This window comes from Mesocricetus auratus, unplaced genomic scaffold, assembly GCF_017639785.1.
Source record: "Mesocricetus auratus isolate SY011 unplaced genomic scaffold, BCM_Maur_2.0 Super-Scaffold_100691, whole genome shotgun sequence".
Taxonomy (NCBI): Eukaryota; Metazoa; Chordata; class Mammalia; order Rodentia; family Cricetidae; genus Mesocricetus; species Mesocricetus auratus.
The window spans coordinates 21,029,479-21,043,883 of record NW_024429267.1 but is presented as its reverse complement, the minus strand read 5'-3'; the positions used below and the strand labels follow the sequence as shown (position 1 = coordinate 21,043,883).

Sequence of the window (14,405 nt, the reverse complement as noted above, 5' to 3'; positions counted from 1 at the left end):
AAATAAAACAAACAACAACCGAAACGAAAACTCAGTGTAAACTAAATCAGGCAAAACAGTGCATCAAAATGAAAATAAAACAAACAACAACCGAAACGAAAACTCAGTGTAAACTAAATCAGGCAAAACAGTGCATCAAAATGAAAATAAAACAAACAACAACCGAAACGAAAACTCAGTGTAAACTAAATCAGGCAAAACAATGCATCAAAATGAAAATAAAACAAACAACAACCGAAACGAAAACTCAGTGTAAACTAAATCAGGCAAAACAGTGCATCAAAATGAAAATAAAACAAACAACAACCGAAACGAAAACTCAGTGTAAACTAAATCAGGCAAAACAATGCATCAAAATGAAAATAAAACAAACAACAACCGAAACGAAAACTCAGTGTAAACTAAATCAGGCAAAACAATGCATCAAAATGAAAATAAAACAAACAACAACCAAAACGAAAACTCAGTGTAAACTAAATCAGACAAAACAATGCATCAAAATGAAAATAAAACAAACAACAACCGAAACGAAAACTCAGTGTAAACTAAATCAGGCAAAACAATGCATCAAAATGAAAATAAAACAAACAACAACCGAAACGAAAACTCAGTGTAAACTAAATCAGACAAAACAATGCATCAAAATGAAAATAAAACAAACAACAACCGAAACGAAAACTCAGTGTAAACTAAATCAGACAAAACAATGCATCAAAATGAAAATAAAACAAACAACAACCGAAACGAAAACTCAGTGTAAACTAAATCAGGCAAAACAATGCATCAAAATGAAAATAAAACAAACAACAACCGAAACGAAAACTCAGTGTAAACTAAATCAGGCAAAACAGTGCATCAAAATGAAAATAAAACAAACAACAACCAAAAAAACCAACACAGTGGAGGACTGGTAAATATTACACAGCACTAATAAAAGGGATAAGACTGGTACAACTGGCCTTCTGTGTGTTCAATACCATTTTTGGAGGCCTATATTTTAATGTTATCAAGTGGACTGAAAAAAGACTTTTTTCCCCTTTTCTCACCAAGGTCGACTAGATCCAAGGGAAGTGCTGGGCATCTCTAGAAATGTTCTGAAATTTAGGGGCATCACTTGTTATGAAGGTGATGAAAACCCTATTTGGTGAACTCTAACAAATGTCCATTCTACAAAGATCAGGGTTAGTACAGAGGAATGGCTTCTTCAGTGCTTTCAAGCAAAGGCCTTTCACTTATCATCACATAGGTGGAACAGCTGATATAAGAAAGACTAGAAGATGTAGAGACTGGTCCCAAACCCGAGAGACCCCTGAGGGCAAGATCACCAACTGGCCTTGGTGGCACATAAAAAGAGGAGAAACAGATGATAAATTTTGGTTTGCCTCAATGTCTTAACTGGCAAGAAAGTATATGCAAACCTTAAAATGATTGGTATGTTAATGGTTCAACCATTGCAACAACTCTAGTCTATACAAGGTGTTCCTTGGACGACCATTTCTCACTAGTTAATTTTGAGGATGTAAGTTGGAGGTCTAGTTAACCTGTGGGGCCTCAAGTAGTGGATCAGTATTTATCCCTAGTACACAAATGAACTTTGGGACACTACACATAGAGGGATGTTCGCTCAGCCTAAACACACGGGGGAGGGTCTAGGCTGTGCTCCAAATGATATGACAGGCTTTGAAGATCTCCCATAGAAGGCCTCACCCTCTCTGGGGAGCAGAAAGGGGATGGGATAGGGTTCAGTGGGAGACAGGAGAGGAAGGGAAGGAGAGGGAACTGGGATTGACATGTAAAACTAGCTTGTTTCTAATTTAAATTTTAAAAAAGGGGAAAAATCATACCCATATATAAGCCTTCAGACCTCACCTTGAAACAGCACTTACAGCCAAAGAAACAGACCCACAACTGTTTTAAAATAAAACTTGTATGATGATCAAATATCTAGAAACCAAATGAAAAGGACATCTTATTTATTCTAGTCACTTTAACAATTACCAAAAAGCCTGAAAGCAGATCTTGGGTTCATCGTTCTAGAGATCAGCATTATAGGCGGAAGAACAATGAGGGGGCCAACAGATGTATGCTCTTCAGAACCTATAGAATATTGTAATGGACTTTAAAGCAGACTGTGCCCTGGCTTCTGGTTCTCTGCCTAGGACTAGTAACGTTAATAACTTAAGCCTTTACTTCTCCCTCAAATCTCTTTCCTGACATTAGACACAAGGAACTTTAGGGAGGTCATAATGTGGGGGGACCTTGGGCATTAGTCGTCATCTGGAAAGGATTGCAACCCTTGATCCATGAACAGAGGCAAAAGAAAACAAACAAACAAAGCAAAATTCAAAGGATAAAAGCTAAAACATTTAAATCAAAAGAATTCAGACTAGAGGTAGCAAAAGCAGGACGCAGAGGCATCTCCGGAGCAACAGAAGGCTAGAAACAGGCAACTGGGAAGAGAGGGACAGAGGTGCGCAGACCCAACTGCAGACTCTCAGCCACCAATGTGAAAGGACCACCAACTATCTCAGGCAAAAGGCATGTTCATTGAAACTGTTTAGATCGTAAGTCATAAATACGTAAGATATGTTACTCACCCGGTTTATACTGTTGTTCCCTAAAATAGCCTGTAGGAGAGTTTTCTCAAATTCTTCTAACTTCTTAGAACATTTTTTAAGAATATGATTAGATAAACTAAAATCACTCGCCAGTCTAGCTAATGTACCAACAGCTTCAGTCCAAAAGCTTGAGAAAGGGAGTTTGGGGTTACGGTAAAACGTTATCAGGCCATCTAACAACTGTGAAACAGAGTCAGAAACAGTGGAAGAGTCTTTTTCAAAGTGGGCTAAGTATATTTTCAGACTACTGGATTCTGTCAGTTTCTTCAGTTCAAGCAGATGTTGCAAGAACTGCAGGTGAGAAGACGGAGGATTTTCCAGGGTGGTGCATGGCTTTCTCTCAAGAGGCAGTGGTAGAAGGGATGGGGGACTGCAGCTCTCCACCAAATGCTGGGACAGCTCTGCAGGTTCGCTTCGCTGCTCATTTGATAAAACACATCCAGAATCATCCATCAAAGCCAATGTATTTTCAGAACTTGTAGGCTCCTGATCTGGCAACGCAGGGGGGAACACATCGTGTCCTGAAACAGAAAGGAATAAAAGCATTATCTTCCTGCAGCTAAATGTCTTGGAAATGAGACAGTGGAAATACTACCTAAAACATGCAAATGTACATAAACATTTAGCAAACTGTAAAAACAGAGTGGAGGCAAAACAGAAATGGTTGAGTCTGACTAAGAAAATGGTTTTGTGAGTTTTCAGTTAGATCTCTCATTCATTCCTCATAGGCACATTCCTATGGGCACATTCCTAGGAATTCACAATCACTCCATGCTTTCTCCTCCATGCAGAAGCGAAACACTATTTTAACCGATTTGTTTTCTTTTTAATTGTCTGTATACATGTGTGTCTATACACAGGTATGTAAAACACAGTATTGTGTGCCAGCGCCATAAATGGGCATCAGATTTCTCTGCAGCTAGAGCTACATTTGGTTGTGAGCCACAAGACATTTTCCCAGACACTGTGCCAGAGTAGCAAGAGTTCCTGATCACAGAGCGTCTCTTCATCCCCAACCAGCAAACTTGTGAAAGGGCTACTTCCGTCTACTTGTGTGCGAGAAGAGCACAATACTCAAATTGACCATGAACTGTCCTGGCTGCTCCATGTTAATACCCTCAGCAAAGTGCTGAGGTGACAACATGAATAATTAGAAACAGAGAAGAATCTCCTCTCACTCCATGAAAGGAATGCATCCACTCTGCAAAAGAGGATCACAGTGAAGTTTTACAGGGCACAGATTACAGCAACAAAGTCAAATAATCAAACCGAATAAAAGAATAACTGTATTTTATTTTGAAAATAGTTCTAAACAATTTCTGTTTTAGTCCACTTACTTTTTACATTGTTTGCTAAAGGTTCATGTACAACTTATAGGAAAAAATGCTTGGTGGTGTAACCTGCTACTGACTAGGAGAAATCCCTAATGGTTAACAGATACAATGAACAATGATCAACATTTTGTTAACTTAGATCAAATCATTAAAATTTCCCAAAGAAGTTACAGAGATATGATAGAAACACAGGTAGATATTCATTACAATAACCAGTTTAAACACTATAGAAAACTAACTCACAATAAGATATACTATCTCATGGCATATAATCACCAATTTACAGCCAATGTACAATGTTCTCCTCCTGTTTATTAATGCTGACGTGGTACCTATAACTAAAGTTTACTTTAGCAACCAAGGCTTGCTTCTGGAAAATATTCATGGCTTAACTAGCTAAATAGTAATGGGCAATTGAATCCAAACATGACCCTTTACAATAGTTACAAATAACATAAAATATCTTGGGGTAACACTAACCAAACAAGTAAAAGACCTGTATAGCAAAAAACTCTGAGTCTTTAAAGAAAGAAATTAAAGAAGATACCAGAAAATGAAAATATCTCCCTTGTTCTTGGACAGGTAGGATCAACTAAGTAAAAATGGCAATCTTGCCAAAAGCAACCTACAGATTCAATGCAATCCTCATCAAAATACCCGCACAATTCTTCATAGACATTGAAAGAATAATACTCAACTTTATATGGAAAAAAAAGACTCAGGATAGCCAAAACAACCCTGTACAATAATAAAAGAACTTCCAGAGGCATCACTTTCTCTGACTTCAAGCTCTATTATAGAGCTATAGTCCTGAAAACAGCTTGGCACTGGGACAAAAAATAGACAGATAGACCAATGGAATCAAATTGAAAACCCTGATATTAACCCACATACCTACCAACACCTGAGTTTTGACCAAAAAATCAAAAACTATACAATGGAAAAAGAAAGCATCTTCAACAAATGGTGCTGGCATAACTGGATGCTGGCATGTAGAAGACTGAAGATAGATCCATATCTATCACCATGCACAAACCTTAAGTCAAAGACCTCAACATAAATCCAGTCACACTGAACCTCTAAGAAGAGAAAGTAGGAGGTACCCTTGAACGAATTGGTACAGGAGACTGCTTCTTGAACATAACACCAGCAGCACAGACACTGAGATAAAAAATTAATAAATGGGACCTCCTGAAACTGAGAAGCTCCTGTAAGGCAAAGGACACAGTTAACAAGACAAAAAGGCAGCCCACAGAATGGAAAAAGATATCCACCAACTCCACATCTGACAGAGGGCTGATTCCCAAAACATACAAAGAACTGTAGAAACACCAAATAATCCAATTAAAAAGTGGGATATAAAACTAAATAGAGAATTCTCAATAGAGGAGTCTAAAATTGCTGGTAGACACTTAAGAAAGTGCTCAACATCCTTAGCCACCAGGGAAATGCAAATCAAAACAACTCTCAGATAACATTTTACTCCTGTCAGAATGGCTAAAATAAAAAACACCAATGACAGTTTATGCTGGAGAGGATGTGGGAAAAGGGGAACACTCCTCCACTGCTGGTGGGAGTGCAAACTTGTATGACCAATTTGGAAATCAGTATGGCTCTTCCTCAGGAAAATGGGAATCAGTCTACCACAAAATCCAGCAATTCCACTTTTAGGCATATACCCCAAAGATGTACATTCATACAACAAGAACATCTGTTCCACTATGTTTATAGCAGCATTATTTGTAATAGCCAGAAACTGGAAGCAACTTCGATGCCCCTCAACTGAAGAATGGATAAAAACAAATGTGGTACATTTACACAATGGAGTACTACTCAGCAGAAAAGAACAATGGAATCTTGAAATTCGCAGGCAAATGGATGGAACTAAAAGAAACCATCCTGAGTGAGGTAACACAGTCTCAAAAAGAAAAACAAGGTATGTATTCACTCATATATGGATTTTAGACACAGAGTAAAGGATTACCAGCCTGCAGTCCACACTGCCAGAGAGGCTGGGAAACAGGGAGAACCCTAACAGAGACATACATGATCCCCTGGAGAAAGGGAAAGGAACAAGATCTCTTGAGCTAATTGGGAGGGGGGTTAGAAGAAAGAGAAGGGGAGAAGAGGAAGGGAGAGGAGGACATAAGGGAGCAGGAAGATTGAGTCAGGGAAGAATAGAGGAGAGCAAGAAAAGAGATACCATAATAAAAGGAGCCACCATAGGTTTAGAGAGAAATCTGGCACTAAGGAAATATCCAGAGATCTACAAGGATGACCCCAACTAACAATCTAACCAATAGCGGAGAAGATACTTGAATGGATAATGTCATAATGAGATTGATGACTACCTTATATGCCATCCTAGAGCCTTTGTCCAGTAGCTGTTGGAAGCAGAAGCAAACACCCACAGTTGTACACTGAGCTGAACTCCTGGCATCTAGTTGCAGAGAAGGAAGAGTGATGAGCAAAGGGGTCAAGACCAGGCTGGAGAGACCCACAGAGGCAGCTGTCCTGAACAAGGGAGAGCTCATGGACTCCAGACTGACAACTGGGAAACCAGCAACCAGCATAGGACTGATCTAGATCCCCTGAACATGGGTGTAAGTTATTAGGCCTGGGCAATCTATGAGGCCTCTGGCAGTGGATCACTACATATCCCTAGTGTACAATGGACTTTGGGTGCCCATTCCACATATAGGGATGCTCTCTCAGCCTAGACACACGGGGCAGGGCCTAGGTCATGCTCCAAATGATATAACAGACTTTGAGGGTTCTCCCATGGAAGGTCTCACCCTCCCTGTGGAGCAGAAAGGATATGGGATACAGGGTGGTGGGCAGTAGGGGAGGAGGGAAGGGAGAGGGAACTGGGATTGACATGTAAAACAAGCTTGTTTCTAATTTAAATAAAAAAAGTTCAAAGAAGAAGAAGAGGAGGAAGAGGAAGAGGAGGAGAAGGAGGAGGAGGAGGAAGAAGAAGAAGAAGAAGAAGAAGAAGAAGAAGAAGAAGAAACACCTTTTTTCTTAGAGAGGATTAAACAACTCCAGTGCCACTATTAATGCATTATAATCTCTGGCAATCGTCATAAGCAAGACCTTTATTGATAAAGACAAGTTTTTTAAATGCCCAACCTGTTTGAGAATATACATCATGGAAACTGCAATATACCCGTGATCCAATAAGAGAGCATTCCATAGCAGCAATCAGGACCTACTCATGTGCTTGAATATGTGGACTTCACAGATATGTACAAAATAACCAGTCCAAAAAAAGCCATACATTCTTCTCAGCAACTCCTAGAACTGTCACTATTTTTACCACACATTATAGGCCACAAAGCAAATTTTAAAAATACGAAACTACACAAATGCTAAAAAATTAAACAAGTGCATTCTGTAATAACCAGTGGGCCACTGAAGAAATCATGGAGGAAATTTAAAACTAGCTAGAATCATATACAAGTAGTAACATTATTTACAAGCACTTCTGAGTTACAGCTAAGGCAGTTCTAACAGAAACATTCATAGCCATATGCATTCCTTAAAGAATAAGAGAGATCTCGAATAACTTAATTAAGTACCACAAAGACTTAAAGAAACAGTAACAATAAAAACCAGGAGCAATAGATGGTATAAAATTGCAAAGATCAGGGGTGCCCAACGCATATTGATACATCTACTACAAACCCCTTCACCTACAGTTTAGGGAACTATAGAGGAGACAGACAGATTGTAAGTCTGCCATGGAAGTTAGACCCATGAAACCTCAACAATATGGCTACCTAAGGAAGACCTGAACAAAATCAATAGAAATGATAACATGGAAGAATGATTATTTCACAAGAATCCAACCCAAGATGAAAAGGTATAGGCAATTAAGAAATGCTAAGAGAGGGAGAATTATTTTAGCCAGGGACAAGCCCCTAATAGGTTATCTAATATTACGTGTTCAGTCCTGAAGACATATACATACAAGAAACACTAAACAGACTTAAAATGTTTTATTTATGTTGATTCATTTATCTATTATATACATATGTAGAAAATTATAATTAAAGAAATAGAAGATAAATTTGAGAGAACATGAGGAGGGAACATGGGAAGAAATGGAGGGAGGAGAAGGAGGGGGAAATGAGATAATTATATTTTAATTTTTAAGATTTCTTAAATACTAAAAAATTATGAAGATTAGAGAAGAAATTAATAAAATGGAAACTAAAGGAATAATATATACATTCAAGCAAGCAAGGCTGATTCTTTGAAAAGTTAAATAAGTTGGGTAAACCCCTAGCAAAAATAACCAGAGAGAGATAAAAAGAGAGAGGCACAAATTATTCAATTAGGGAAGAAAGGAGGAATTTAGAACAGATCCCAGTGCATGGCTCATAGGCATCTGAGTTGGTGCCTCCTGGTACCACAAAAGCCAGTTCTGAGGGACAAGGTTTTCAGGTCAGTTCCAGTTCAGGGGCTCTGGACACTGTATCAGAAGCTCATACCTCCTACATCTGGGGGACAACCAAGAACAATAGCAATGTCCTCTAACATTTCTGGAATATCTTGAACAACCAAGACCAACAACCTGCAAGATGTATTCATGCCTTGTGTTCTGGTTTTTGTTAGACAGTCTTTGGCTCTTAGAGGGAGCATTGCCAGCCCAGATAAGAAATTTTCATTTAATTATTTATACTCCAAATTACATTTATTATAAGTGTTTAGGTAGATGCTTATGATAATAGATGAGAAAAATAATCATCAGTATCACATATCTGCAAACCATGTGGCTAAAAACGTACCCTGCCTGTAAAATATACTAGTAGAGTAGTGGCACAAATGTTATGGGAGTAACCAACCACTTTTGTATTAGATTTAAGGTTTACTCCATGTAATGGAACCTATACACAATACTGCTAAAGCAGCCAAGAAGTAGCTATATCCTAGAGATGGCCCTAGTAGTAAACTTAATTACTATTATGCTGCCAAAGCATTTTAACAGTAAAATATCTCCTAATGACCTGTTTTTGTATCTATGGTTCAACGCCTAATTCACCCCTCATGAGAGAAGCTTTTTCTTCCAGGAGATGGGAATTAACACAGAGAACCACAATTTGATAATGTACAGACGGTGAAAGACTTTGGAGAACTAAATGTCTTCATCAAATCCCCTTCATCAATGCCCAGGATTCTACCTGCAAAAGGAGGCTGACAAACTGTGAGAGCCAGGGGTGACTGACAACTTTAAGAAATTAGTAGTTTGCAGATTCAATAGTACTGATGAACATATGAACTCACAGAGACTGTGGCAACATGCACAAGACCTGCACAGGCTCAAGCTTTAATCATTCTCTACACTGTGAGGTGGAAGAGGACACTAGATCCCACCCCTAACCAAATCAGGTTTCTCAGGTGGAGTGTCACTGGGCATACCAACCACATTTCAGGGCAGGCCTTATGCACAAAAAGAAGTCAGTTTTTGTATAAGTTTGATTACATTTTCAATGTTTTTTTCTTATTGCCTTTTGGACATTAGTTTTTATGGTTTTATGAAGTCATTTTTTTTTACAGAAACAAAGAGGGAGAATGAACATGAAGTTGGGTGTGTAGGAAGGTGGGGAGGGTCTGAGAGGAGTTTGGCACAGGTAAAACATGATTAAGATATATTGTATGAAAACAATTTTAAATAAAAAGTTAACAACAGATAAACAATCAAAAAAAAAAAAAAACCCTGGACAACGAAAGAGAAAATGATTAATTCCAAGACACAACCTACTAAAATTAAATCAATAAGATACAAACAACCTAAACTAATTCATAATATTAATAAGACTAAAGCAGTAATAAAAATGTCTCCCATCAAAGAAAGGACAGATTCAAGCCTAAATTCTGCCATGCATTTAAGGAGGAACTAACATCAATACTCTGCAAAACTGTTCCACAAAGTGAAAAGGAAAGATACAGTGTGAATTCATTCTATGTACCCAGTATCATTCTGATAGCAAAAGTAGATAAGGATACAGCAACAATAACAAAACAGAAAAAGGAAGAAAGAAAAGGAAAATAAATCTACAGACCAATTTTCCTAATATATAATTCAGGGTACTGGCAGGAAGAGTCATCAGTCTTACCCAGCTGTGGCTTCTTCTACAAGACCAAGATGACAACTATGATCTGTCCACTGGTGCAACATTGAAATAACTGTTTTGAGGGTAACCAACTACTTTATTATTAGTTTTGAAACCAGTTACATGTGATGAAATCCATGCCTAGTAGTATAAACTTGACCAAAAGTCTATCCCAGGAAGCCACAGGTCAGGTTGGGGAAAGGGGGCAGTACTACTGATGTTTGCTAAATGGACACAAAGTCAAACTGCCTTCTAAACATTTGTGTTTATACTACCAGACTAGAGCTGTTCTCAATCTTGATTAAAGAAACTCCTTTTTGCAGTGGGAAACAGTTAGTAGAGACCCTTAGCCGGTTAAAGTATTGAGAAGGAGTGAATGTTAAGTACACACCTCTAAACATGACATCTGTTAGCATCCCTCCAAGGCCCAGGAAATGGTGTGGAGAAGAAAGATTATAACACCCAGAGGATGGAGAAGAGTGCTATGAATACTGTCTCTTCTAGATGTGCCATGGCTGTTACAATCATAAACAGCCAAGGATACCTACACAAGATGCCCACACACACGGGGGGTGAGGGGGGTCACAAGAAATTGAGAATTTTGCAAGAACAAGGGATTCAGAATGAGTGGGAAGAAAATAAGATGGTAATGAGAAATAAATATAAGTACAATATACATTTGTGAAATTTTCAGAAAATGTTCTAAAATGTTCTAAAAGCCATTGAATTGTATAAAAGAAATTATTTACCAGTAAAGATTTTCTTAAAGAAAATCATGGTAAACTGAATTCAAGAACACATTAAGAGGATCATACACTGTGGTTAAGTTGGTTTCATTCCAGGAATACAAGATTGTATCAGTGTACATGAATGAGTAAGTCTAATTCAGTATAAAAGTCTCTGGAATGTAGAAAAGGCTTTGGTAAAGTTTAACATCCCTTCATGGTGAAACCCTGAAGAAACTTAAGAAGAAGGAACACATCTCAAAACACACATGCTATCATCAACGATCCTATAGTAATTTCTATACTAAATGGAAAACTGAGAGCAGTTCCTCTAAAATCTGAAAGGAGACAAAGATGCTCCCTCTCTCCACTTCTTTTTAATATAGTACTTGGAGTCTTGGTGGAGTAAAAGGACAAGAGAAAGAAATAAGAAAGGAAAGAATAAACAATTCAAATACAAATGGGAAACAAAGAAGTCAAAGTATGCATAATTACAGGTGACATGATCCATGTTTTAAACTATCTTAAAGACTCCAACTAGAGAACTGTTACATCTGATACCATGTTCAGCAGAGTAGCAGGACACACAATCAATACCCCCAAACAAGTAGCCTTTCTATATGCCAGAAATGAACAAAGAAAGAAATCAGTTCATTGTGCCTTCAAAAAATTCAAATACCTAGGAATAAACTTAATCAAGGGATGAAGACCTATACTGTAAAAACACTTACGTAGTAATTGGAGATGGGAAGACCTCCTATAATCATAGATTATTAGAATGATGTGAAAATGGTTATATTGTTGAGAATAATCAATAGATTGATGCTGTTTCCCCTAAAATGCTAAATATTTTCTTTTCAGAATGAGAGAAAAAAGTAGGGAAGCACAAAAGACTCTAAGCAGTCCAATACAAAGCAGAAAGAAGAATGCTAGAGACAGCATAATCTGTATCTCAAGCTATATTACAGAGCCATAGCAGCAACACTGTGTGGTGGTGGTGCAAAATCAGACACATAAAAAGAACAGAGAAACTAGACAGAAATCATCACAGTAATAGCAGAGGATTTTAGCAAAAGATAACAATAATATATATTGAAGAAAACAGCCTTTCCAACAAATGATGCTGGAAACCTGGGTATGGACATGAAAAGAATGACAATAAGATCCACATCTCTCACTCCGTATAAAAGTCAACTCAAACAAAAAAGGCCTTAATACAAGACCTCAAATCTGAAACCATTAAAGGAAATCTTAAGAAGAACCCTTCAAGATATAAGCACAAGAAAGGATTCCAATAACTCAAGAAATTATACCAAAAAAAAAAAAGATGAACATGAGATTGGCTTAAATTAAGAGGCTTCATCATGGGAGAAGGATAAACAAATTTGACTGGGTAAATAGAAATCTTACTGAATGAAAGGGACATTTCTTAATTTACTATTGTGCTTAAGTACTAAAATAACAGCTTTCCAACTTGGTATATATGATCTTCCTAACATGCTTATTAGTAGATTTAATAGAGATAAACTGTACATAAATACTATACTGCACACAGATACTATACTATAATAAAAATTATATACTTAATAAACATAAACCATTGCTATCAAATACTAGTATATCTAAGAAATCTATAATAAAATATGCACCATATGAAAAAATTGAAGGAATGAGATATTAACTAAAATCTGTAACGAATACTACCTAGAGATTCTCTCTACAAATTCTATATGTATCTCTTACATACCAAATCCTATAGATATTCTATTTTATTTTGCTGAACCATAGGTCTTAAATTTTTCTATTTTTAAAATCTAATTTAAATCCACTTATTATTTCAAAATAGATCTCAATAATATTCAACAAATAAAGTTGGTGCCTTCCTGAAACACATCTTGTCATAGAAATATTTGTCTAACCATCAGGAATAAGGAGGAAATGTCCCTTACTAGAACAAATGTTTTTCTGTTGTGGTCATGCCTTCAACTTATTGGACGAGGCCAACCCAATCTGTTGTTCTCAGTCTACTGACACAAATAATCTTACCCCTAACAAAAGTGTGTCCAGATATATGAACTGAAACTTAAAGTGAATAACCACGACATTCATTTCTAAGTATGTCCTCTTCCAAACACTTCCTCACATTCGTTCCTGCCACCTCCATCTCTTGAACGTATAAACGCCTCCATGATCAATATTTCTAGTTATGTCCTCCTCTAGGCTACCTTCACTAAAGTACCACTTCAGAGAAAATATTCCAGAAGCTTCTCTCACACTATAGAACAGCCCTCCAAAGGTGTCAGCTTAGAACACAAATCCCATCTGCTTGCCCCTCCTTATTTACTTTACCCTTATCTTTAGCCTCATTTCATGAATGTAGCAATAAGGCCCTTAGAGTTCACAAAACATGCCACACTATTTCACACAGCAATGAATTTGCACATGCTGTTCTCCAGATATACACTTATTCTTCAAATCCAGCTTCTTAGCCTCTGTGAAGCTTTCCAGGTTCTCCCAGTCTTAAAAAAGCCTTACATATACTTCATTATAACTCACCTCAAAATGATTTAATATACTAGTGATTTCACACTATAGGGAGAAGTTTCTGAGGGGAAGCGTTTATTCGTGCGATACTCCTATTTGACACCTGCCTCCTACGTCATTGGTAATTTGAATACTTACTGAAAGAATCACACACACACACACACACACACACACACACACACACACAAACACACACAACTCTCTCCCTCTCGATCTCCCTCTTTCTCTGTCTCTCTCGTATATTATGACTAAATCAGGTAACATCCATTCAAATCAAATACTTTCACTTTCAGCATAGGGATGTATAATTTATAACAACCAATTATGATTTCCAATCATTAATAATCATTATTCAAATTATACTCAGGCATTGAATAATGTAAAAGTAATGTTTATGCCACCTAGTGGTCAAACAGAAAATGTTATTTACAGCCATTTCATAATTGTTTTTAATAATGCTTTTTATATTTTTTGAACTGTAAGATAATTACATTTTAATTATAAGATTCCAGTTCTTCCCATCCCCACCTCTTCTCAAATTCATGGCTTCTTTATATTCCCCAATACATAAATACAACCTGCTAAGTCCACATTTCCCATATTTATATGATCTCAAGGCTGATCACTTGGTATAGGATAATCAATTTAGGATCTCTTAATGACAGTGCTTCAATTAAAAGCAAGAATGATTTATCTTGCCTGAACTATCTTTTCTGAGTGTAAACAAAACAAAATGTGTATCTGTGGGCCAACTTTGTCATAGACAATTTGATAACACAACTCCTCATGCCTTCGAGTCCTCGGGCTCTAGTATTTCCTTATTGTTTCTTTTCTGTCACCTCTTCTAGCTCTGCAAAGGGAACTTTCTTCATGGTTGCACTGTTTTATCTGTGTCTTTCTTCTCTTATTTCACCATCCTGAATATCTCCATCATACACCCTTCAAAGAACTACTTTGGATACACACTCTCAAATCTATATCTCTAATTCCAATTCATTCTCAATTATTCTTTGCTGGCTATTTTCTCTGTTTTAAAATGCTTACACAACAATTATTAGTATTTTA

General features: G+C 37.1%; 1 protein-coding gene across 2 annotated transcripts in view; it reads right to left on the bottom strand.

Annotated features, from left to right (window-relative positions):
• The window catches only part of Mei4 (meiotic double-stranded break formation protein 4), a 382,963-nt gene that overhangs the window by 100,818 nt on the left and 267,740 nt on the right, over positions 1-14,405 (bottom strand). For both annotated transcript variants that reach the window (XM_040740027.1, XM_005073696.4), the window contains exon 3: positions 2,598-3,139. In XM_040740027.1, coding sequence (XP_040595961.1) covers positions 2,598-3,139 — 542 coding nt within the window. The remainder of the gene's footprint in view (positions 1-2,597; positions 3,140-14,405) is intronic.